At 36.8% G+C, this 26718-nt stretch overlaps 1 protein-coding gene and 1 long non-coding RNA gene across 4 annotated transcripts in view; one reads left to right on the top strand and one right to left on the bottom strand.

Moving 5' to 3' along the window:
* The window catches only part of LOC111419075 (gamma-aminobutyric acid type B receptor subunit 1), a 127440-nt gene that overhangs the window by 98111 nt on the left and 2611 nt on the right, over positions 1 to 26718 (bottom strand). For all 3 annotated transcript variants that reach the window (XM_071195577.1, XM_071195576.1, XM_071195575.1), the window contains exons 4-5: positions 26313 to 26705; positions 4984 to 5217 (exon numbers count right to left, since the gene is read on the bottom strand). In XM_071195577.1, coding sequence (XP_071051678.1) covers positions 4984 to 5217; positions 26313 to 26315 — 237 coding nt within the window. In that variant the 5' untranslated portion in view covers positions 26316 to 26705. The remainder of the gene's footprint in view (positions 1 to 4983; positions 5218 to 26312; positions 26706 to 26718) is intronic.
* On the top strand, positions 18888 to 19048 carry LOC111419700 (uncharacterized). Its single transcript, XR_011640091.1, has 2 exons — positions 18888 to 18922; positions 18982 to 19048. It is a non-coding gene; the product is annotated as an uncharacterized lncRNA (long non-coding RNA).

The following is a 26718-nucleotide window of genomic DNA, read 5'->3' as shown; positions in this document are numbered from 1 at the left end:
TTAGCACGTATAAAAAAATACGTAAACCTTATTTTTGGCCATACTATCGCTGTACCAAATTTCAACAAAATCGGTGAGGGACAGTTCTGATACTTCCCTTGTTAGTTTCAACATATTCCGAAAAGAGACAGCCACTGATACGATTATCCGAAATCCTCCTTCTCCAGTTCACATCATAAATTTGCTTTATTTCGTTTCCCCTTCAATAGACTTCTCAATTTTCCCTTACAACATTTTGACTTAATTATCGAACGAAAAAAGATAATCAAGATCGGCTTAAATAACTGTTATTCTCTTCAAGAAATTGAAAACATATACGGGGTGTCTCACGTAACTGGTTCGTTAGAACTTTTTTAGGTTCCAGTATAAAATATTTTCAAGATGGCTGCCACTTACTTCTACCGGAAGTAGACAAACTGTCAAAATTAGATAGCTTTCTAAAAAAAAAACCTGCATTTCGTGCATGCTTTAATAAATTTCGCAATATGAGGCAAACTACAATAAATAGGTATGGAAATGTTTATAGATAATTTGTAGAGAATTAAATTCTCTTTCTGATAGGCTAACAAAATATGGAGCATTCCATTTAAAATTTTCGACTTTCTCACCATTGAATATGGAGAAACGGTAATTCAATTTTTGGCCACCCTGTATAAGATACTCCGATACAACAAATGACAATCTATTTGACAACATCTGAAGAGTAATCGTACCAACGTTGATCTTTTTTGAATGAACGTTGGCTGAGATATGGAGTTTTAAAGGGCATGTTGAAATTTACCAAAAAAAGCTGAAAACCAAAATATGTATGTTTTTTTACATACATATAGTATTCCATTTAAAATAGCGAAGTTGTGGTCTACTTCCGGTAGACCGGAAGTGGCGGCCATCTTGAAAATATTTTAGATTGAAAGTTCCGAATGAACAACCCATGCTACCAAAATTTCAAATCTCTACGAATAGTGGAACCTGAGAAAGTTCTAACGAACCAGTTACGTGAAACACCCTGTATAATAAAACCCAGAATAATATTACCAATAAGATCATCTTCCCAAAAATTAATAAAAAACTTAAATTTGTTTCTATCCCTTTTCATCCTAACTTACAAAACTCTTTCACCAATATTTTTAAATCTCATAAAATTACTCCTGTATTTTCTCCCAGTAATAAATTGGGTCAATTGCTTGTTAACAATAAACATAAATTTGATCGTAACCTTAAAAGTGGCATTTATAAGCTTAATTGTGAAAATTGTGATGAATCCAAACCCGACATATTTAACTTTAATATTAATGGAAATACAATCACTTCCGGTTTGAAACGTCAACGTCAATTTTGACATATTTGTCATATTCATTAAAAAACCTTTAAAATGAGTCCAAAGATGACGCAGTTATCTCAAAAAACAAAAAAGTTAGAATAAAAAACATTAAACCCGAAGTTGGCAACAATGAAAATAGCAATTTAATTTTTAAACTTAATTTTTTTTTTTATTATTTTATTTTTGTTTTGTGACAAATATAAAGACATTTTATAAAAATTAAGAATATATCAAAATTGACATTGACATTTCAAACCGGAAGTTGCTTATATCTCGAGTAATATTGGAATTAAACGTATCACGTTTGGACTCATTTTAAAGGAAGTTTCACGACGATTACAAATATGTCAAAATTGACGTTGACATTCTTAACCGGAAGTTTACCATAACTCCATTAATATTGAAGATAAATAAGTCGTGTTTGTACTCGTTTTAAAGGATTTTTAATGAAGATTACAAATATGTCAAAATTGAGGTTGACATTTAAACCTGAAGTTAGTTATCATACAATAGAAGTTTTATAACTGATGTTAATCTAGTATTAGTCACTTTCTTTTTATTTTTAACGTGTTATCATGCATCATTTTAAAGCAGATACTTTAAGCTTTAAATTGAATCAGTAGATGATTCTTTTAAGATAACAAGATAATTAATGTTCATTTAGGACCGGTTTATCAATATCTAATTAAGACGATTTATCTGTCAATTTAAATTGTAGCTGATAGATAACGTCGACGAATCGTTTATCCACCCGTTAATCTTATAGATAAATATGACATATTTATCTATAAGATTAACGATTGATTTGAGATACGATACCCACCAGATTAAAGTACTGGTTAAAGGTTTACCTATTAGATATTGTCAAAAAAATGTGAGCTCAAGTTTGGTTGCTTGATGAAAGGAAATGATAATAAAATCAAAATATAACGTCAAAAATAAATTAAGCTTATAATTGTGGTGATGGATAAGCAAGAGAAAGAAAAGATCATCAAATTTTAGTACAGCAGAAAAGAACTTGCTGATGGATTTGGCAAACGAATATAAAAATGTTATAGAAAATAAATAATAATCTAGTAATTAAAAAAAAATAATAATATTATCTATAATCTAATATAGTATAATCTCGTCTTAATTTTAACCAAGATTGACAAAACTGTGTCCTTTTTAATCGAAATCTAACAAAAAAACGTTTTTGTTAGATGACTTTTGTCTTTCTTTTATAATATATGGTCGTCGTTTATAATTTAAGAGTTGGACAATATCCTCATCTTTATCGCTATCTAATAAATATTCATGTAGGAATTCCATTATAAAAGAGGTTTTCGAAAACAAAGCACAATACCGAAAGCACACGGGAATGATAACCTCCAAAACACGATCAGCTGTTTATATCAACTTCACAAACTAAAGTCAATTATTCAAATTTCACCAATTACGTTTCATTTCCGTTTCTAATGTTAACACTCAGGGGTACCATCTATGTTCTATCTCGTAGGTTGCTGCCTGTCGGGTAGAAAGACAACGCTGCTGGATAAACGGTTCACTGAGGTTATCTGTTAGGCAAGCTTATCCACGAGTTGCGTATCTAACACATTTAACTTGACATTGATAAACCGGCCCTTAGACGAAAATTAAAATTTGTCATTTAAATGTTATTTTTGACATTTCGCTCACCCCCATCTAGCGTCAATTTTTTAATTTATTTATTATTTTTCTTCTAAAACACTTTAATTCAATAAATTATATTGTTTGAAAATAAAAGGAAAGAAATTTAATCTTTGTTTAGGAGAAAGTTTCAAATTTTTACATTTAATTTTTATTTAAATCATAAAAAATCCTATTTTTGCACTCGCGCCATCTAGCGTTAATCACCTACGTTAAATGCTATTTGACATTTTAAAACCGTGGAGTTACTTGTTGCTAATATTATCGAGTTTTATTAAAAAAATAAGTTCAAATGAAGCGAAAAAACATCAAAATACGTTTTTGGACTCCCAAAGTATGTGTTTAAAGTGAGTGTGGATTCTAATAAGCAATTCTTCCCCTTAAATTAGGGAATGTAGTTTGACAGATAAGATAACCTAACTTTCTTCATTGAAAATTATTGGAGATTTAAAAAATCGTTTTGATCTATTAAACGAAAAAAATAGTAAGTAATTAATTTAAATTCATTAATTAACCACGTAATTTATAATTTTTAATTAAAAATTTTAAATAAGCAAATTTAGATAAAAAAAGATCCCTTTTTACACTCACGCCATCTAACGTTATTCAGCTACGTTAAATGATATTTGACATTTTAAAACTACCGATTTCACTTCTTCCCAATATTATCGAGTTTTATTAAAAAAATAAGTTTAAATGAACCGAAAAAAACGTCGAAATACGTTTTTAGACTCCCAAAATGTCAATTTAAAGTGCGTATAGATTCCAGTAAGTTATTTTTTCCCTTTAAATTACTTAATGAGTTTGATCGAAAACATAACCTAACTTTTTTAAGGGAATTGAAAATTATTGAGATTTAAGAAAATCGATTTTTATCTATTAAACGAAAAAAATGGTAAGTAATTAATTTAAAATCATTAATTAACCCCGTAATTTATAATTTTTATTACATCTCTCAAGACGGCTAAACCCGAATGTTTCTAGGTCTAGTGTTAGTTCTAGTTTTAATTGTTATGCAGCGCTTGACCAAGAACTAGAATCATTTGGGTTTAGCCACACGTCTCTTAAGACGGCTAAACCCGAATGATTCTAGTTCTAGATCTTGTGTTAGTTCTAGTGATAGTGATACTGTAAAACTAGAACTAACACTAGAACTAGAAAGTTTCGGGTTTAGTCGTGCGTCTAAAGACTCAAAAGACGCACGGCTAAACCCAATACTTTCTAGTTCTAGGTCTAGTGTTAGTTCTAATTTTAGTTCAATAAAAATGTGCAATATCTCTCTGATAAACTACCGCCAAAAAATATCTTTGAAAAATTACACTATCTAAACGTGACTTTTTATTTTACTCGTCTAAATTAAAAAATAGAGTATACAAAATCGAATCCGACTCGATGCACTTAAATATTTACTTTACTATTGAAATTAATAATAATGATTATTTTAGTTTTGAAGAATTTCCTGTACCGTTGTTGTTTTCAGTGTAAATAGGGCATAAATTTGTTAAGCCGGGTTCGCGAGGCGTATATCTTGTTTTGAGTCGATACAGCGACGCCCCGATAAATCAACGAACTTCTACGGCGAGTTTTCCTCGTTCACAAAGAAACCGAAAAGACCGAGCTTTTCAATCACGAGCGCATTCGCCACACCGCCCACAAAAAAAGGGGGGAAAAGGGGACGGTCAGCATTCGCAAAGAGAAAACGACCAAGGAAAAAATTGAGTTCGAAATTGCAAGCAACATTGCACGGTTTAATACGGTTTCAATTCAACTATACAAATTTAGTTTGCTAGGTTCGCATACCTAGTTTGCAATCAAATTTCAATTAACACAACAAGTAAAAAAATCATTCATATCGCGCAAAAATGGTGGAGGCGCCGGAAAATTAAAATTTAAAACGGTCTAAAATAAAATTTATATACATTTTTATCAAGAGTGTTTACAGTTGAGGAAACATTTAAAAAGGGGGGAAAATATAACTTTTAATATTTGCTTACCTCGCTGTCATTTTGATGTAATTCCAAGACGTATCCGGGCAAAAGATCCTTTCGTTTGTTGACATCTTCTAAGGCCATGTGAGCAGCCGGCATACAGGCTTGGCCCCCTTGCCACCCTCCTTGGCCCATAATGGGGAATATACCTCCGATATGAAGCACGTGCGCGTCGTTTTGCCTCGGAAGGACGAACGCCAAACGATACAACAACACCACCACCACACATTGTAACCGGTACTGAATCAAAAATAAACAAAGATTTTTCAGTTAATTATTAAAATAAACAAGATCAATAATAAATATATATATTTTAAACAAAAATAATGGAATAATATACAGTCTTAAAAAATGTATAGCCCAGCATAATCAAGCCATGCCTAGTGATATACAAATAACAATTATATACCGAAGCAAGCAACTTTTATCATTTCTAGGCAATAGATATAGAAGCCGAGGTCGCTTGCGGCCGAGGCAGAACATTTGAGACATTCTGTACTCATACACATAGCTATTATATACTGAGGCAAACAAGTTTTCTCATTTCTTGTCAATAGAATAAAAACCGAGGTCGCTTGCGGCCGAGGTAGAACATTGTGACCATCTCTACTCATACAAATAACTATTATATACTGAGGCAAGCAACTTTTATCACTTCTGGGTAATAGATGTAGAAGCCGAGGTCGCTTGCAGCCGAGGCAGAACATTAGAGACATTCTGTACTCATACAAATAGCTATTATGTACTGAGGCAAACAAGTTTTTTCATTTCTTGTCAATAGAATAAAAACCGAGGTCGCTTACGGCCGAGGTAGGACATTGTGACCATCTCTACTCATACAAATAACTATTATATACTGAGGCAAGCAACTTTTATCAGTTCTGGGTAATAGATGTAGAAGCCGAGGTCGCTTGCGGCCGAGGCAGAACATTTGAGACATTCTGTACTCATACAAATAGCTATTATATACTGAGGCAAACAAGTTTTCTCATTTCTTGTCAATAGAATAAAAACCGAGGTCGCTTGCGGCCGAGGTAGAACACTGCGACCATCTCTACTTGTATAAATAACTATTATATACTGAGGCAAGCAACTTGTATCACTTCTGGGTAATAGATATAGAAGCCGAGGTCGCTTGCGGCCGAGGCAGAATATTTGAGACGTTCTGTACTCATACACATAATTGTTGTATACTGAAGCAAGCAAGTTTTGTCATTTCTTGGAAATAGAATAAAAGCCGAGGTCGTTTGCGGCCAAGGTAGAACATTGCGACCATCTCTACTCATACAAATAACTATTATATACTGAGGCAAACAAGTTTTCTTATTTCTTGTCAATAGAATAAAAAAAGAGGTCGCTTGCGGCCGAGGTAGAACATTGTGACCATCTCTACCCATACAAATAACTATTATATACTGAGGCAAGCAACCTTTATCACTTCTGGGTAATAGATATAGAAGCCGAGGTCGCTTGCGGCCGAGGCAGAACATTTGAGACATTCTGTACTCATACAAATAGCTATTATGTACTGAGGCAAACCAGTTTTCTCATTTCTTGTCAATAGAATAAAAACCGAGGTCGCTTGCGGCCGAGGTAGAATACTGCGACCATCTCTACTCGTATAAATAACAATTATATACTGAGACAAGCAACTTTCATCACTGCTGGGCAATAGATATAGAAGCCGAGGTCGCTTGCGGCCGAGGCAGAATATTTGAGACGTTCTGTACTCATACACATAATTGTTGTATACTGAAGCAAGCAAGTTTTGTCATTTCTTGGAAATAGAATAAAAGCCGAGGTCATTTGCGGCCAAGGTAGAACATTGCGACCATCTGTACTCATACAAATAACTATTATGTACTAAGACAAGCAACTTTTATAATTTCTGGGCAACAGATATAAAAGTCGAGGTCGCTTGCGGCCGAGGAACAGCATTTAAGTTCATCTATATTCATACAAATAACTATTATATACCGAGACAAGCAACTTTTATCATTTCTGGACAATAGATATAGAGCCGAGGTCGCTTGCGGCCGAGGCAGAACATTGCGACCATCTCTACCCGTACATATAACTATTACATATATACTGAGACATTCAACTTTTCTCATTTCTGGACATATAAATATTAGTCGAGGAATAGCATTTAAGACTATCTCTACTGATATAAATAACTATTATATACTGAGGCAAGCAAGTTTTATCATTTCTGGGCAATAGATATAGAAACCGAGGTCGCTTGCGGCCGAGGCAGAACAATTACGGCATTCTGTACTCATACACATAATTGTTACATACTAAGGCAACCAAGTTTTATTATTTCTTGGTAATAGAATACAAGCCGAGATTGCTTGCGGTCGAAGCATAGCATTTGCGACCACCTCTACTCATACAAATAACTTTTATGATTTCTGGGCACTAGATATAGAAGCCGTAGAGGAGGAATGATTATACAAAGTGGTACAAAAGTTGTCATCCGATTTTCTTTGGCTGTAATTTTTGTTGTGAATGAAAAACTGGCTTTTGAATTATTTTTAAATAATGTTTTCATGGCCGCCGCCAGAATTGATTTATGGCATTTTCCATATTCTTTTTGAGGGCTTCAAGAGTCTGAAGTTTGTTAACATAGACTCGTGGCTTCAAAAAACCCCACTAAAAGAAGTCCGAAACTGTTAAATTGGACGATTTTGCCGTCCAGTGCAAATCACCAAACGAGAGATAAGGGTCGCCTTTATAAAGGGGAAATGTAGCCTTTATAATTTCGGTTATGGCTCGTGTAGTTTGCGCCATTACTCCATCCTATTGGAACCACATATTCTCTAGTCACAATTCATCCAATTGAGGAAGGAGACAGTCGTTGATCACGTCCATAGTAGCGATATTTGTATCATGTACAAAAAAATTATAGCACCTTACGATAGAGTGATGGATATTTTATGCTATTGGCTTAGTTTACGATTTTATGATGAATAACTCTACCAAAAAGTGGTTATTTACAAAAATGTTATATCAATAAATTAGTTATACACAAAATTAGTATTTGCCATTTTCAGCTCCATATTCCCCCAGAGCAAACCAGTTAATTGGATATGTTTGCGAAATAAGTTAGTAAAGCACGTACGTAATGCCGCTGTGTAAATATAGATAAATATCCGATTACATGTAGATCCTGTTTGCCATGGTCTCGTGTTTAGTACGCAACGTCCAAACAGTTCATGGATCATTCCTCGAAACTTTGAACGCTCCACTCCCTCACACTCCACGTACGCTGAATATTAATTACAAACTCTCCTCCATGTTTACACTAAATCATAACATTCCGGCTTATTTAGCAGTTCCTAACCAAAAGTCTCTAATTTTATTAATATCTATAAATCAGGTCGGGGTTTTTTTGGACGTTTTTCCCTCGCCATCTGATACAGTTATTAAGACTGAAATTGATCGAAATTGACTGTTTATGTCCGTTTGATCCCTCTAGGGATGATTTTGTTATTCTTGAAGCTTTATCTTGTTAAGAAAGTTTTCGGTCTAACTTCAAAATAAGTATAAATAAAGATATTCTTATTATCTTGTAACTAAAACATTTTTGCTGGAGAAAATTGAATAAGAAGGTTTAATACCCGAAGCATTAACCCCGTTTATAGCTCCAAGGAATTACAACAGCTTCTTTTATAGCCAATTTAGATTTCTTTCGTTTAAATGGTTTTAACTAAAAACCACGATACCTTTTCGTATACGTTTCAGACAACGTAAACAACCTGTTCGAAAGGGATTTTAAGTAAACACCGATCCTACGACCTTCCCGGAGGAAATGTCATGCGAAATTCTTCCGCAAATATTTGCCAAGCAACGTCTCGTATCGAATTTTAAACCTCGTTATTGCGAATGCGGGACTGCTTCAACGACAAAAAGATGAGAAAAAAAGATATATATCGAAACGAATGAGGTGTTGTGCGAGTATGTGCCGAAGGAACTCTTCCTGTTTGATAAGAACCGCAGAAGAAGGAAGAGGGAGCTCTCTTTTTTAAAGCGATAGAAATCTCGTACGCCTCGGGTGTAACTAGCTGGAAATCGAAAGGATATTGAACCGCCGCCAAAATTGATATTGGAAAGGAAAAAAGGCGACCAAGAATGTGGGGAACATCTGATAATACCCGCAACGAACACGTATTATTACGCCGAGAACCATGGCGAGAGGTGAACGCGACAGCATTACCATTTTTATAGGGGGTGAGATGATGGTAAAATCTGTCAAGGGTAATTTATCGTCTCAAATTCTAAGCTATGAATCATTTTTGACGACGACTTGAGACGACTTCCGGAATCGTTATAATACAAAGAAAAGGTGACATATTTGAGGAGAATCAAAAAAAAACACTGGCCTACAGTGGTTTTGTTATCCTAGATATAAAATTGATTTTGGATATATTTATGCTCACAATTCATGAAACTATCAATGATTTTGTAAGATTTGCTCTAAAATCTTTAGTATCATTTTACATTAAAAAAATCGGAAAACAAAAAACAAAATAACAGATATAATGTCAGTTTTGTTTTGAAAAATAATGCTTTATTATCAACTAAGAGACGATGAAAGTTTCCGCCGAAAAAAGTCAACTGTTATGTTTCCTGTACCATTGTTATCTCCAACTTTCAATATTTTCCCCTTGTAATGCCCCCAGTGTGACGTCGTCGAAATTTTGCCCATATCAATGACTGATTGAATTATCGGTATGAAAGAGGCGGGTCTCTCATTCTGAGAGATTGGGAGAAGGCTGAATCGGGACCACACTACAGTTGCTAGGATATGCTCTTTATGGTACGAAGAAGGTATTCAGAGGCGCCGTCCTGCTGGAAGACCTGCCCGAAGAAGCAACGCACGTGAAGACCGGCTCCTTAGGCGAATGGCTACCAGGGATCGATTTCAAACAAAAAGATCGATTGCTGTGGACTGGACGAGAGCTTTGAACCGACACTTGTCGATGGCAACTGTTTACAGAAGAATTTCTTCCCTTGGGCTTTATTTATACCGTCCTTACCTTCGGCTTCCATTAACACCTCCCCATAAAGCAGCCAGACTTTCATGGTGTCAAGAACTGCAAGGGTGGATTCATCAATGGAATGACAGTGATGAATCAAGGTTTTGTTTATGGGAGTTCGTTCAAAGACGACACAGTCTTAACACCTGGGGTTATGGTTTGAGGGGCGATATGTGCTTGACGAAGATCATTGCAGGCACATTAAACGCACGTCCTTACATCGACAACGTTCTGGAACCGGTGTTAGTACCTTTCATGCAGACGTGCCACTTTCTAACAGGATAATACAAAACCCCATACTGCTGTGGTTACAAGAACCCTGGCCTGCACGGTCACCATACTTATCGCCGATTGAACATGTCTGGAATATGATGGGTCGGCGACTAAGACAACTACCCAGGCCTCCTGAGAATCTGGATGAACTTCGACACTATCTAGAGGCTGCATGGAACGAGATACCCCAGGAGGACATCGACCACTTAATAGAGAGCATGGGTAGAAGAGTTAATGCATACATAACTGAGCGTGGGGAAGCAACCCACTACTAGGTTTTTCTTAAAAAATGATAATTTTTGTTTTGTTTTTTATCAAGCAAACTTTCATCGTTATTTAGTTGATAATAATGAGGTTGGGTTGACACGCAGACGATCCGGGTTCGAGCCCCGGTTTAAACATATTCACCAAGCCACCCACCCGTCCTTCGGAGGGGACGTTAAGCCGTCGGTCCCGGCAACCAGTCGTACACCACTGGTTGTTGTTATCACCCATGTGTGTAAAGGGTTTGAACACATGGCTGAATGCGCGTTAGCGTTCATGAAGCTACACCTCGTGAGAGCGTACCCAGGCCAAGGGTTGATGAGAGCAGCTTTGCTCCTCCTTGGTTCGGAGGGGCCAGCGAGTGAGTGTGCCATAGCACGCCCGGTGAGAGGGGGGTCGGTCAGAAAGCGGAATCAGCCAGAACGGGGAGTGCGCTTAGACGGGGAGTGCGTATAGAATACGCATTCCCCGTAGCATACATACACATACATAGTTGATAATAAAGCATTATTTTACCAAAGTTTCAAAATTGTAGTCTAATTCTTGATGGGTGGTGTATTTCATGTGAAAGTGAGTGTATTTCCATAAAACACCTTTTATGACCTTTTCTTTTATAATTTTTCAGGGGACAATCTCTTTTTAAAGACAGCGGTAATCTGCCATCATGTGACAATCCCATCGACCCTGATACCTTTCCTCCATCACTTTAGATCCTGGTGGAACCGCTCTCCCTGTTCCTCACTATAATTTCCTAAATTATCCGGAAAATTATCTGGATGATTGCGGAGATAGTGTAACTTGATACTCATATTTGCACCTAGAGTCTGAAAGTTTGTCAGCATATTTTGCACAATTTCTTCATAATTTGGTGCTTTAAGGTTGTCTAGGAAACTTTCGACTACCAACACAAAACTTTTCCAAGCTTTAGTTTCCGGAAGAGTCAATACTTTAATAAAATCTGTGTCTTTCATCAATTGCCGTATTTGAGGACCATCAAATATTCCACTTTTCAACTTTTCCATATTAAGCTTCGGTAATTTTCTACACATGTAATTAAAACAATCTCTTTCCTTCTCCAACGCTTTTACAAATTGCTTTATCATTCCTAACTTAATACACTGTTGGAAATAATTCACGAGCACACCCTGTATAATCTGAACGCGTGTGTCTAGCGCTATGAAATTTGGTATGGAAGTAGTACTAAAGTAGTGTAACTTACCCTCACATGGAGAGTGGCGCAACTCTGCTGGTAGGGGATACATCAATAGTGAGAGTATCCCCCGTGAGCAACACGTACCATCGCTACACGACGTGGCATAAAGTCGATAAGTTGCTGTATTGTAGCGGGAGGGATGGCCAACCATGCCGCCTCAACTCGCCTCCATAGCTCCTCAACGTTAACTGGGAGAGCCGGATAACGTTGAAGTCTCTGACCAATCATGTCCCAAACATGTTCGATCGGATTCACGTATCGTTGATCCGTCGTTGTCTGCTGTATAGGCAGCAGACGTGTACGTCCACCATGTGTAATCGCAACCATACCATAATGTCCGGTTGGCAGTGGATAGGGCGTTCTGTCAAGCACTGTTCGAGTAGCGCTAACCAAAATTAGCGCATCACCGGTGCTTAATTCAAATCTTGATTCATCGGAATACAAAATGTCACTCCACTCGATAACCCACCAATGTCTAGCGTCGACCCACTCGTGACGTATGCGGCGGTGCTCGGGTGTTAGTGGAATCCGCTGTATTGCACGACGCGCGCAAAGTCCACTGTTTACGAAACAGTCGTCGTACAGATAGCGTAGTGCGCCTTCGCTGGCCATCTTTTCCCGCTGGCCAAACAGCTCCAAGTTGCCTTGAGGAAGACGTACGCGACGCTAAAGCGCTGAGCACAAGGGTGCGATCCTCGCGTGCTGTGACCTCTCGAGACGACGTGCAATTTCACGAAACGATACACCCTCAATGTGCATACCTACAACCATTCCTCGCTCAAACTCGCTTCCACAGCAACGGAATGTTCCACTTGGAAGGGCGGCTCAGTCATCAATGCTACGGCAGAAAAACTCGAAACTCGCTGAATAAACTCGTCTACAGTATACCTTTATGCTCCGTAAATATTATGGATTTATCTTCACCCGTTCAGATTATATAGGGTGTGCTCATGAATTATTTCCAACAGTGTATGTAATGGTGGAATTGTCTCTGCTCACCAACCGCTTATTACATTGGCTTTACCGACAATTAAAGAATTTCTTACAGGCCAAATATTTTGTTCCCAATGAAGTTGCTTTGCTCTACTGTCCCATATACAAATGAAGCAAGGGTATTTCGTATATCCACTTTGTTGACCAAGTAAAAATCAAATCCACACAGATCGGCCATTGATGCTCCGAATAATTAATTTTTTCTAAAACTAATTTTACATTTTCATATTCTTCTTTGAGTTTTGTTGAATGGGCAATTGATGCAAATTTATTTCCATTGTGCAGTAAGACGCATTTTAAACTTCTTTTAGGCGCCACTCAGTAGGTTTGTATTCCTTTAAACCCATGTCTAGAAGCAGCTTCTCCATATCATTACAGTACATCAGTCCTTCATTTTCACAAAAAAATTGTAATTATTCACTTTCTCGTGTTCTGTATGTTGTAATTGTTACTGTTGGAGCTAACAGTTCCGATCCTTGTTTTGATAAATTGAGATCACGTATTAAATCACTGAGTTCATTTTGAGAAAATAACTTCGGCGTAGATGTTTCACTTCCACTGGTAGACTGTCCCGATTTCTGTGAATTTGGCAACGTCATTGTTTCTGAGGGCATGCGATTTACTTTTGAAATGTAAATAGGCCGAAGGAGATTTTCACTGTATAGAATAGGACATTTTGTAGACTGTAAGTCTGGATATCTCCACGTTTAATTTTGATTAAAACCTTTAGCATCTACTACGCAAAAGTAACAATCATCGAAATGATTCTTAGGTTCCATCCAGATCATAGAAATACCAAAGTCTAATCCAGAACGTTCTTCTTTTTTCCACAACCGTAAAGACTCAACACAGGACTTACAAACTTTATGAAGAACCCATGATTTATCTAGTTTGTCCATTTTAAAAGCAAAATATTCAACATAAGTCTCCTCGACAAAGTCTGTAATATTTCTTTTTTTGTTATATTTACACTTTCTTCGTGACGAACTCATATTTTAAAAGACAAGACAAATATATTAGAATGGACATTCAATAAGTACTTCAATATTGTCAAATAACTAAGATCTCAGCTGTTCTGCGAAACAAGGGGTTTGAGAGTGGGAATCACGTGATGTTTGTATGCGCGAAAAAGTTGCGCAGAAGCCTAATCATGACTGGGGAAAGTAAATTTTTTTTAAAATTCAAAATATAAGATAACCAGGCCAACAAAAAAAAATTTTTGTTATAGAGCTGTGTAATTTAGGATTATACGATAGCGTGTTTAAACTTAATAATACAAAATTCTTGCACGCGACTAATTGTTGCTCTTTACAATTCCGGATTATCCGATCCTGGTTATTGGCATATTAACGGTGAGCTTCAATTCCTAATAAGTCTTCATTGTGCCGAAGCGAATTGCGAGCTTCTGGCTGTATCCGTTCTAGCACAAACTGCGAGAGGCTATTGTCCTGCAGGATGAGGAAATCGATCCAGTCCCGAACGAGCTCGGAGCCGCCGCCGCAGCAGCAATTCTTGTTTGTAAAAGAAAGCCACTTGGCCCGGGTCGTTTTCCCGAAAATTTCCTACGTAGTAAAATAGAGAAAGTATGAGGTGACGGAAACACTTCAAGAAGGACAATGGTAAGATAAGGTGTTAGTTCTTTTTCGTAGTGAGTTATTTTGAGATAACGTAAGCTTGGAAATTCTTAACGCGTCGGTAATTAGAACGGAAGAGGCGGTTGGCAGTACAACGAGAACGAGCCGTATCGTCCTGGATTGTATTATAATCGACTTGTTGGCGTAGGAAACTTTGTTAGCGACGCCGCGAGCTACGCCAACCCAATTTACTCCTGGAAATTTCGTACTCGCATTCAAGAAAATTTTCTTTCATCATCATTTTTATTATAATAATCAAAAGAACCCATTAAATTCAACGTCTAGTTAAATTTTGACATCATAAATGAAACTTGCTTTATTTTTTACATAATGCATTTTAAAAAACCTGTTAGCATTAAATCGTTGCAAAATAATGTGCTTTCGTGTGGATCGCGTCCAAAGAAAGAAACGATAGGAATAGGAATAGGAAAAGTTTTTGGTTTTGTTCCCAGAGACAATAACATCCGATCGATAAAAGTGGCAGCAACAGCTATTTCGGTGCTATGGCACCGTCCACCACCGAGAGAAGCTGATCCCACAGGATGGCCTCAGATGCTCCCGTGCGATAAATAAAACATGGCGCGAACAACTTCCCGTGACCTAATAACCGAGAAAGAATTATGGCGTCTAGAAGTTTTAGAGAACTTTTTGCCAACGTCGACTTTTTGCTACTACGGTTTTCTTTGCTCCGCAAACATCCACCGGAGTTATAACAAATGATCGCGAGGGATTTGCACCTAAGAAGAATTAACTGGTTCATAGCCAACAAAAAGATAATTAAGATTTATTTTTTTTAAATCAAATATCAACCTAAGAGTTTGCACAAGCTGTATTTACAATCTGTATGCACACTCCACACTTTCCCAGGACATTTTGCCCATGGCAAAGACTCCATCTTTCATTCACCTTCTTCGTATACATTTCCATCACATCCTCCCCTGTAGGTTTCACCTCTTCTGCTCACCTCGCAATAGCTCCACTCTTTTCCTATTCTCTCTCTTTGAGTTTCAACCATTTCTTGTGCCACCCCTTACACAGACTAGAACTATGGGGGCATCCCCTGCTTGTTTTATATAACACTCCATATCTTTATAACTCAATAATTTATTGCGCACATAAGATAGCTGGATTTCTCTCTAACGCATGTAAAACACCCGATATCCACACTATCTTGGACGCATTCTAAACGTCATTATCACCACAGTGTTATTACCGAACTGCCCTTCTTTCAATCAACGCTCTCTTTTGCATCTCTTACTTTGCAAAGTCCACATCTTAGCTCTGCATGACATGCTCTTTGCAGGTTTTCCAGAACCACATACAGCCTCTCAAACCTTACCAAGATTATTTCCATTTCTCCTCTTGGTCTTAAATACCACCTTCGACCTCCTCTTAATCCCTTAAACCTACTCACGTTTGAAGGGTTGAAGAGCAACATCTGCTAGTGAAATTTTAATTTTCTGTGCCAATATAATAATTGAAGGCACCTAATTTGGAATGGTATTGGACAAAGCGGCAGAGTATAGGAACCCCATTTTTCACTAGATTTACGCTCTTGAGAAAGTTCACTCATTTTGAAGAAATGGCATCCATAGAAGAATGTTCCAATCCAAAATTGAAAAAAAATTTGGCCAATTTACCATTACCTGAATATGCGTTTCGCCGAAATACTTACACCAACAAGAGATATTTCCATTTCCATGGACCAAAGCTTACCGCTTTATAAGGGGCGACTAAGCTGGAAGCGATATATTCCTTCCAAACTCGCTGGGTTTGGAATAAAAAGTTTCTTACTTTGTGAATCGACCTCTGGATATATGGAAAATTATCATATACACAGGGAAAGACACTTTATTAGTAACCGATTATAACGATTTGCCTAAAAGAACACGAATTGTTATAACTCTTATAAAAGATATGCTAGAAAAAGGATATTGTCTAACTACTGATAATTTTAATACGTCTCCTCTACTAGCAGATCTATTGATAACACACAAAACAGATACATACGGGACATTGAGGTTGGGGTTGTAAGGACGTTCCTGTAAATTTGAAGTCAACTAAATTAGCCAAAGGATGCATTATTGACTTATTGACTTATTGACTTGAAGTTTTACATGAAGATCTTCCTTCATTTATTGGAAGGAACTATTTGGAACTGTCATGTGCTTTATAGAAAAAGTGGAGGCAGCAAATTACATGCACAGTTTTGGTTGGATTTGCTACTAATCGAACATAATAAAATTGAAACTGCATGGAACAACCTCAAATCCACTGCGACTGACGTAGACTTGGTGCCCCCAACGAAAAATAAACAAAATGTAAGGAATATGTTTGACTTTGTGTAATTCCATGTTTCAAAATATATCATAAGCAGAAATATTTTTAATAAATTCCGCATTGATCAGAAAATGTACCAGCAACCTGAAAGAACGCGCAAGGAGCAATGATCTTACTTTGTGGGACAAGCTGGCTAAAGAGGTCCCTTTATTAGACCCAACCTCGGTTGTACAAAAAAGCCACTTAACTTAAAACAGGTAATCAATAATTGGGAGGCCTCAAAGGTAGCCTTACACTGGAAAGAACTTCCAGGTCACAGACAAGCGAAGAGTATGATAACTCCGTCGCAAAACAAAACCAAAGAGGTTTTATGCTTTGGCAAAGGGGATCTAAGGTCGCTCTTAAGCTTGCTGACCAGTCATGTGCCCCTAAAATAGCATCTCTTCCACATTGGAGAAGCTGAGGATCACACTTGTCGACTTTGTAACGATGAGTCAAAGACTGCTGAACATATACAGTGCAAAAACGTCGCCTAAAATAAAAAGTTCATCAAGGACCTACATTTGTCCTAAACTTTTGGAGGGCCTAAGTTACAATATTTGTACTATTTATTCCTATCTCTCCTCCTAGTTTTGAATACCACCTCTTTTTCAACGTTCTTCCTATACACTTCTTCAATCAGAGTCCCATCGTCGACAATCCACGATCTAACTCTCTTATCCTTTAATTTATTTAACCTTTTAATTTGTATCTCTTTCCATAACAGTTTTTCTTACATCCTCCCTATCCTTTCCTCCAATGTATCTCCAATATACACCCCGGGGTATATATCCAGGAAATTTAAACTTGAAAATAAATACCCGGGTATTTAAGAACACTGTTTTATTATGGAAAAAATATGATGGGTTAAGGTTTAGAAATTAAATAACACAAAATATATGTTTTCAACTTTATTCCATCTGGAAAATGAAAATGGAAAATGGAAATTGAATACATCCCTCGGAGCAATTCGTTTAAGCTTTATTCCTTCGCTTGAAAATAAATGTTTCTTCCTTGTTATTCAAAATAAACAGTGTCCTTTTTTAAATAAATTGTTTTCCATAAATCTTTTTTATCAATTTCATTTGGAATTTTAGGTTTTACGTAAATTGAATAAAAGTTTGCGTTTGGGTGGTTATTGTATTCGAAGCTGATTTTTTTCATTACATGTAGTATTCGGAGTTGGGAGTTCATAAAAAAAGAAGGCTCAGCGGGGGCTTTTACAGCCGTCCCGATTGTCGATTTTAAATAAAAACACAATCCGCTTTCCGCTCGAACTTGCCATACGTACACAATGCTCGTTGATTTTATAGAATTTTTCGCATTGCACAACTCGTAAACAATAAAACTAATGTTATACAGGGTGGTTCTCAACCTATACGCATACAACTTGGGGATTCATTCCTCATGACAAATAATGACTAGATATCACAATTGGGCTAGCCGAATTTACGATGTTGGCGGTTTGTCTCGACAATAGCATGTATCCAATTTCGCAATTCTTGCTCATTATGCACTTCAGTGCATAAAGTGACCTCAAAAATAAAAATCCAGAAGAGTGAAGTCGGGCGATGGGGGTGGCCAGGCGATTGGACCTCCTCGACTTATCCATCTTCCGGGAAACACATTATCTCTAGATGTCGTCATTCTGGTTTAGAAGTTTTTAGAGACGTGGGGCTAAATCCAAATGATTGTGGTTCTAAGTATAGTCTTAGTTCTACATAGTAATAGTGTTAGTTAGTAATAGTTTCGGGTTTAGCCGTGCGTCTGAAGACAGCCCTGATGTAAGATGTAACATGCCTAAACGAACAAATTATACCTACAAGAAGACCACTATATACCTATCTCAAACAACCATACACACCTCCACGAAAACCTCCCGAACTCTAGAAATAGCTGCTCTCTCTGTACCATTATATTTTTCAATGTGTTTGATGTAGGGAGTTAATATGTTTATGTTATAATACCTCATTTTAACCTGTTGAAAATCAACCTATTCAAAACAAGAAAGTTTAAATTCAATACACGACAATCACATTTGACAGATTACCAACATTAAAATAGAAAATATACCATTGACAGTTTCAACATAACCTAAAATATAATAAAAAGTGATGTATGATAGCACATGTTTAGAGATTAACATTTTAATAGTGAATTAATTCAATAAACTATCACATACATGTTTAGTTGTTCAAAAAATTGACGTAACTTAAAATGTAAAATTATATATTAATAGAAAGTGTTGTAAAATTAATAACTTTAGGAACTCCTGAAGATGCTCCGAAAGGAGCGAAACCGGTAGAGTGATAATAAACACATTTCACCTTTAAGTGCAAAATTTGTTTAATTGAACTAGTTTGAATTGTTGTGCAGCGCTAGACCAAGAACTAGAATCATTTGGGTTTAGCCGCACGTCTCTAAAGACGGCTAAATCCAAATGTTTCTAGTTTTAGGTCTAATCTTAGTTCTAGTGACAGTGCAAGTGTAAAATTAGAACTACACTATAGCTGGAACTAGAATCATTCGGGTTTAGCCGTCTTTAGAGACGTGCGACTAAACCCAAATGATTCTAGTTCTAGGTCTAGTGTTAGTTCTAGTTTTAATTGTTGTGCAGCGCTAGACCAAGAACTAGAATCATTTGGGTTTAGCCGCACGTCTCTAAAGACGGCTAAACCCAAATGTTTCTAGTTCTAGGTCTAATGTTAGTTCTAGCGACAGTGCAAGTGTAAAACTAGAACTACACGACTAAACTAGAATATCTAGTTCTAGGTATAGTGTTAGTTCCAGGTCTACATAGTAACAATGCTATGTAGAACTGGAACTAACACTATACCTAGAACTAGAATCATTTGGGTTTAGCCGTCTTTAGAGACGTGCGGCTAAACCCGAATGATTCTAGTTCTAGGTTTTGTGTTAGTTGTAGTGATAGTGCAATACTAGAACTAACACTAGACCGAGACTAGAAATATTCGGGTTTAGCCGCATGTCTCTTAAGACGGCTAAACCCGAATGATTCTAGTTCTAGGTCTTGTGTTAGTTCTAGTTTTAGTTCAATAAAACTATGCAACATAGTGATATCTTATGCTAACTAGTCACTACAATCAACATTAAATCTAGAACTAGAAACATTTAGGATTAGCCATCTTAAGTAAGTAAATAATTTTTCTTACTTATTGAGGCTAACTTGTCCTTTCAGCAGTTTTACTAATATAACAGAGGATGCAAAGTCACATAGATAGAATCCAACTCGGGTTATTCTTTAGTTGCTCTATTCCATGTTCATAGATAAACTCGGGGTAATCCCCGAGTTGTCTATACGGTGTATAAATTAAGGACGGTAGTTCTAGTTTTAATTGTTCTAATTTTAAAAGCTTTAAATGTTATTAGTTTTATTACACAATTTAAATGTCACAATGACGCAAGCGTACTTAAACAACAGTTGTAAAAATTGCAATTAGCTTTGTTCGTTGGGACTGCACTACTTGCACTAAGCAGTTTAGTGCAGATGTTGTGTGTTCGTTGGGAAAGTGCAGTTGCACTCATATTGTTCGTTAGGCCAATTTCGTGCAGCCGATGCAAGTTAGTGCAAATTTTGTTGAACCTGCTTTCGGTTAAGTTCAACAAGTGCAGTGTAATTGTAACTAAAACGGCGGAATATTTGGAAGCGTGTTTTGTAATAAATGAAGATGGAGATAAAATCATCGAAAAGAATTGTTATTTGATTGTTGTAGGTAAGTAGCCATAATATTATTATTAATATTAAATATTAAGAAATAAAAGAGCCAGTAGAAAATGGACAAGAATGTTATAGTTTTGAAGATAAAACGATTAAGAAATAATCAAATAAAAATATGGAATTTGATAAGCAATAAAATGAAAGGGTAAGGGGACATTGCATCTCCTCTCCAAGTAGAGAACAAGTGGAAGAGTCTTGAAAGAGGCTATAAAAACAACATCAAAGAAAACTGGAAGAGGTGGAAGAATCTGTCCATACGAAAGGGAATTTGTACCTTGTGCAACAGAAAAGTACATAGAAGATGAACCAATTGCAGGACATTTGAACGTTTCGGTTCCTGAAGCTGAAACATGCTTTACATCAACAGTAACAGAACCTCCAATCAATTTAAGTGACCAAGTGGTGATTCAAGAAATACAAACTCCATCCCAGAACAGAAATCGGGATCGCACCACGGCTGGAGAATTAAGCAAATTAAGACAATTGCAAGAAGAAATGTTTAAATTTAAAAAGGAAAATGAGGAAAGAAAATTTAAACAAAGGCAGGAGTTAATCCAAGAAATGAAAACTATTTCGCTGACAATCTCCTGTTCGTCAATTTCAAATATTATAATAATAATAATAATATATTTATTGGTGAAACCAAGAAAAAAAGAGTACAATTTACAATTACAAAAGAAAATATCAGGTAAAAAAAAAGTAAAAAAAAATAAATTATACTATACAGGTGTCTCAGCGAGACCGGTCATTAGACGTTTCTCGGGTTCTGGCCAAACCAAAAATTTGAGAATGCAGACTTAAGTATTATCAATTACGTTCTCTTCATCTAAAATATTTTCAGATTTCTAGCACTTCCGGTTATACCGGAAGTCGCCACCTACTTTATTTTTTTAAATGGAACACCCTGTATATTTTTACATATTTGGATTTGTCTGTTTTGAAGGTTTATAAATAACTTTCCTTTTTGCAATTTGATTCGGCCGTTCTCGAGATATTTGATTTTTTCTAGAAAAATCTGCTCCAGCGGACATTTGTTAAAAAAATCATAGAACACTCGATTTTTGAGATATCAATTTAGGATTCAGAACATGCTTAAACAACATGATGGAGTATGTTTTGGTGCCGAGAACGGCTGTCTAGATCGTTTGGTCACTTTACTATGGCACGTTAACTTTTCAAAATTTGGAAGTACCATAACTTCATTTTTTTAAATGGCACCCCCCATATTTTATTACTTAGTCGTCATCGGCGTCTCATTTTACATCTTTTATATTCCATATGTCCTATGCCTAACATTAATAGTTTGAGAAATAATTAGGGTTTTTTGAAAAATGCTCACATATCATATCGATATTAACCTAGTGTGCCATGGAAAACAAATGTTTAATGACTTATTGATAAAAGTCAAAGTCTAATTTAGGTTGTTTGATGCTTGTGAGTCTAAAACCAAAATGGATATTAATAACGTAAATAATGTTTATACAAATGAAGAAATCCATAATTTATTTTTTGTGCACGAAAAGTGCGACAAAATTCTTAGTAGAACTTGCAGAATGTTTAATGAAAATTATCCACATTTATTTCCGATGACAAAAGGTAAATTTAGAAGAAAGCAAATTTTTTGCGTTTTGGACGAATTAATCACGTGTTAAACTGACTAAAAAATGTAGTAGATAATGCAACGGAAGAGGTGAATACCTTGACTTATTTCGAGCCCAGTCCCAACACCTCAATTTGAGCTGCCAAAGAAGATCTGGGAATCATACTACGAACTTTGTCGCGCTTTTCATGCATAAAATATAAATTAAGAATTTCTTGATTTGTGTAAATATTACTTTCGTTATTGTTATCGATTTTAACTCGTTTCAGTACTAATATTAAGGGACATAACAGATAATTATTAGCTCACATGCATCAAGTGACGTAAACAAGTAAGTCTTTGACAAGAATTCATTGAGAAGGCTTGTTTTTCATGGCACACTAGGCTAAATATCCATATGATATGTGTGCATTTTTCAAAAAACCCTAATTATCTCCCAAACTATTAATATTAGGTATGGGACATATGGGATATAAAAGATGTAGAATGAACCACCGAAGACGACTAAGAAATAAAATATGGGGGGTACCATTTAAAAAAATGAAGTTATGGTACTTCCAAATTTTGAAAAGTTAACGTGCATTAGGAAAGTGACCAAACGTTCTAGACAGCAGTTCTCGGCACCAAAACATACTCCATCATGTTGCTTAAGCATGTTCTCAATCCTAAATTGATATCCCAAAAATCGAGCGTTCTATGATTTTTTGAACAAATGTCCGCTGGAGCAGATTTTTCTAGAAAAATTAGAATAACTCGAGAACGGCCGAATCAAATTGCAAAAAGTAAAGTTATTTATAAACCTTGAAAACAGACAAATCCAAATATGTAAAAATATACAGGGTGTTCCATTTAAAAAAATAAAGTTGGTGGCGACTTCCGGTATAACCGGAAGTGCAAGAAACTTGAAAATATTTTATACGAAGAGATCGTAATTGATAATACTTAAGTCTGAATTCTCAAATTTTTATTTTCGCTAGAATCCCAGAAACGTCTAATGACCAGTCTCGCTGAGACACCCTGTATAAAAAAAATGAAGTACTAAATCATAAATAATAAGCGGTTTACCAAAGGAAACCGAGTCAATGCACCTGATGGACTCAGGTGTTATTGTTTTTCATCGGTCCCTTGATCAATATAGAAAATATATATAAACAGAATCCGATCATGCAGTAACACAATAAGGTAAGAAAGAAGTAAAAGTAAAAGAAGAATAAAGGAAGGAGCCGAAAAAGAAATAGAGAAGAAAAAGAAAAATAAATAGAAGACGAAGGATAAGAAAGAAGGGATAGTTTTATACATACTATATATATTTATCTTAAATCACCCTGCTGCCGAAGAAGATATGCTTTGTAAAAAAATTTAAAACTACTCTTAGATTTATTGTTAATATCAGTAGGAATGCTATTGATCAAATTAGGTATACTATATGAAAAACATCGTTCAAAAATTTGCAATCTATGTTGGGGTATAGACAAGGAAGAACGACGACGGATGTTGATGTTATGCACGTCAGAGCGGTATCTCAATTTATTTAACAAGTAGGGAGGCTTTTGATTGAAAATAATTCTTCGATAAAAACAAGCAGAGTGCAATTTACGACGCCGAGACATATTTAACCACCCAACCCAGTTTAAGGTATGGGATATTTTTTCTCGCTTTCAAATGCCAAATATAAAGCGTAAGCATGCATTTTGCACACGTTGAACACGCAACGACTCGGCAACATCTAAACAGGAGCCATATAGAAGATCCCCATAATTAAAAATGCTTAACACCAGTGCATCACAAAGCTGCGCTCTCAGACGCTGATTAAGCAGTTGTCTATTACCATATAGTAGCTTCAACGTGGCACAAGCACGCTGGAGAAGAGAAGCGACATGTTTACGAAATCTAAGAGTAGAATCAATAGAGATTCCCAGGTTTCGCGACTCATCAGTAATATTTAGCTTAACGCCATTCAATTTTAGATCCACAGATGCCTTGACTTCCCCAACGGCTCGCCGCCCCCCAAAGACCATAACCGACGATTTATCCGGGTTTAATTGAAGGCAAAGTTTTGAAGATTCCTCAACCAATCTTGTCAAATCAGAATTTATACAATTTTGTGCATCAGCAAGGTCATTGATGTTAAAAGAATAGTAAAGTTGCGTATCGTCAGCATACATGTGAGCCTTACAACTTCTCAGTACGTTATATAAATTGCAAGTGTAATATAATAGAGAATTGGACCAAGAACTGATCCCTGAGGAACTCCAGACGATACAGCACATTCAGTAGAGAAGTTGCCATTTAGAGCTACCATTTGCTTACGACCAGTTAAATAGTTACAGAAAAATAAAATGGAATCATCAGAAAGTCCAATGTAATGAAGCATAGATAAAAGAGTTTTATGATGAACGGTATCAAAAGCCTTTGAATAATCCAGTAAAATTAAAATAGTGACATTTTTCTGATCAATCTCACGAACAATGTCGTCGGTCACATCCAATAGGGCAGCAGTACAGCTGTATCTTTTACGAAAGCCAGATTGCCGCATAGGTAGAATATTGAACTTATCTAAGTGCTCTCGCAACCTGTCAGCAATAATTTTTTCCAGAATTTTAGATATAACCGGCAAAATACTAATCGGTCTCAAATCTTTTAATTGGCTGGGATTGCTAGATCTTGACACTTGATAAAAACCTGTTCGTTGCGACCACGCTTTACACACTTTTCTAACCTGCACTCAGTTGACATAACCTTGCACTTAGTTACACTTAATTGCACTATGACGTCATACTAGTGCCATGTTGTGCAGAGACCCAACGAACAAAGCTATTGTAAAGATATCTTGGAAACTAAAACACTTTTGCTACAATTTTTTTAACCAATTAGTCATTATGTGTCATGAGGTCATGAATCGCCCTGTATTAGTCTACAATGACGTCGTAACCATTCAAATGGTTATCTGTAACTATTGCGGAGAAGATCCACACGCAAACTATCTTAATCTCTAAATCAAGCCCATAAATCCGTGCCAGCAATTAGCGCAGAATTGTACTGAGTCTACGGTTCATGAATTGATTATACCGTCGACAGGCTGCAGTGCAACGCTTGATCCTACTCGTAAATTTTGCAAATTCATTTGCTAGATACGAATCGCATTGTCCGCGTCCCAACTGAATTTACGCACCATTCAAAGAAAGGGGCCCTCCAGCGATAAACCCAACCGATACCGATCAATTGGCTCCATCACGCTCGATTCGGTTCAAAAAATTGCTGTAAATCTCGAATTTTCTATTATGGCCAGATCGCTCGAGCGAGGCGGAAACGAAATGAACCGTGAAACGGTTTCGCAAAAAATTTTGTAAGAAAATAAATCTTTATCAGAATATTACATCGAACAAATTTTTTTCATTTTCGTCCTAAATCACGTGAAACCGAGCGACATTTACAGGCAATAAAGTAACAAACCGCGCGTCCCTTATACGGTTATTACTCGGAAAAGGGGGGCAAACTCGCTGACACCATCAGCTTCGATTTCCCAAAGATTTCAAGCACTTTTGTCACGCGCCTTCTTCCTTTCCCCACCTTTTATCCTTGAACCTTACTTGTTCGTTCCGATAAATATCCGTTTTAGTTTACGTCTACTTTGACCAAATCCACTTTGATGATGTCTTTAAAGAGGGGGCGGGTTGTGGTCGATAATGTTCGAAACACACCGCAAACCCCATCAATCAAAGTGTTTGAGGGGAATATTGGTCGATTATAATTAATGTTGAGAAACCACTCTCTCAATTTGAATTGGTCGATCTCAATCAACTTTTTTCCAAGTTTATGTTGATTCAATTGATGGGATTTAATAAACACATCCTGCTGTGTAACTATCTCGGCAAACAATGTAGTAAGGTGATGGAGGCGTTGATGTATTCAACCCAATTTCCCCAATGACGTCGTAATAGTTAGCGAACTGTGATTAATCCATTAGGTTGACGGGAGGATGAAAATCCTAGCCGGTTCAGAAACCAACGGACAGTTTAATTATGATTTCGATTTTCCAATACGTAATTTAATGAGCCAAAAAGAAATTCATTCCAAAAAGAACTACAAGAAAATTCAAAGTCCCAATACAAAAAGTACCAAAAAAAAGTAAAAGACGTAGGGCGAGTTCCGTAACCTGTTGTTGTCAGACGCAGGTGGCGCTCCTATCGTTGCACTAAATCTTCCCTCCACCCCATCCATGGGGAGAAAGAACAAAAAAAATGGCCGATTCACTTACCATTATTTCATGTTATTTTCCGTTACAGCTTAAAATCCGTCCGCGGGGGCGAAAACTTGTCCCGACACGTCGCCGTCATGTCGCGGTAGATGTCGCTCTCTTTTGCGTGTATCACCCAAGCGCGGGGGGAGTTGCGGCCTATCGATTCGCGCCACTCACCCTCTCTGTTTGAGCGTTCTTCGAAAAGCCCTCGGCGATTCGAACGCCGTGTCAACAACCACGGGCCGGAGGCGCAAAAGTTCGTCGGGTCGTCGCGACGCTACCGTCCCGCAGGGCTTGTGCCGACTGGCTTACGGCCCGTCCGCAGCGGAACTCCCTTCCGGAATCAACGGAAACATGCGCAAACATGCGCTAAAGCTTCCGTCGGGTACTCGCCGTACATTCATACAAAAACTGCAAAAACAAA

The sequence above is a fragment of the Onthophagus taurus genome, chromosome 3, assembly GCF_036711975.1.
Source record: "Onthophagus taurus isolate NC chromosome 3, IU_Otau_3.0, whole genome shotgun sequence".
Lineage (NCBI taxonomy): Eukaryota > Metazoa > Arthropoda > Insecta > Coleoptera > Scarabaeidae > Onthophagus > Onthophagus taurus.
This window is presented reverse-complemented; position numbering and strand designations above follow the sequence as displayed.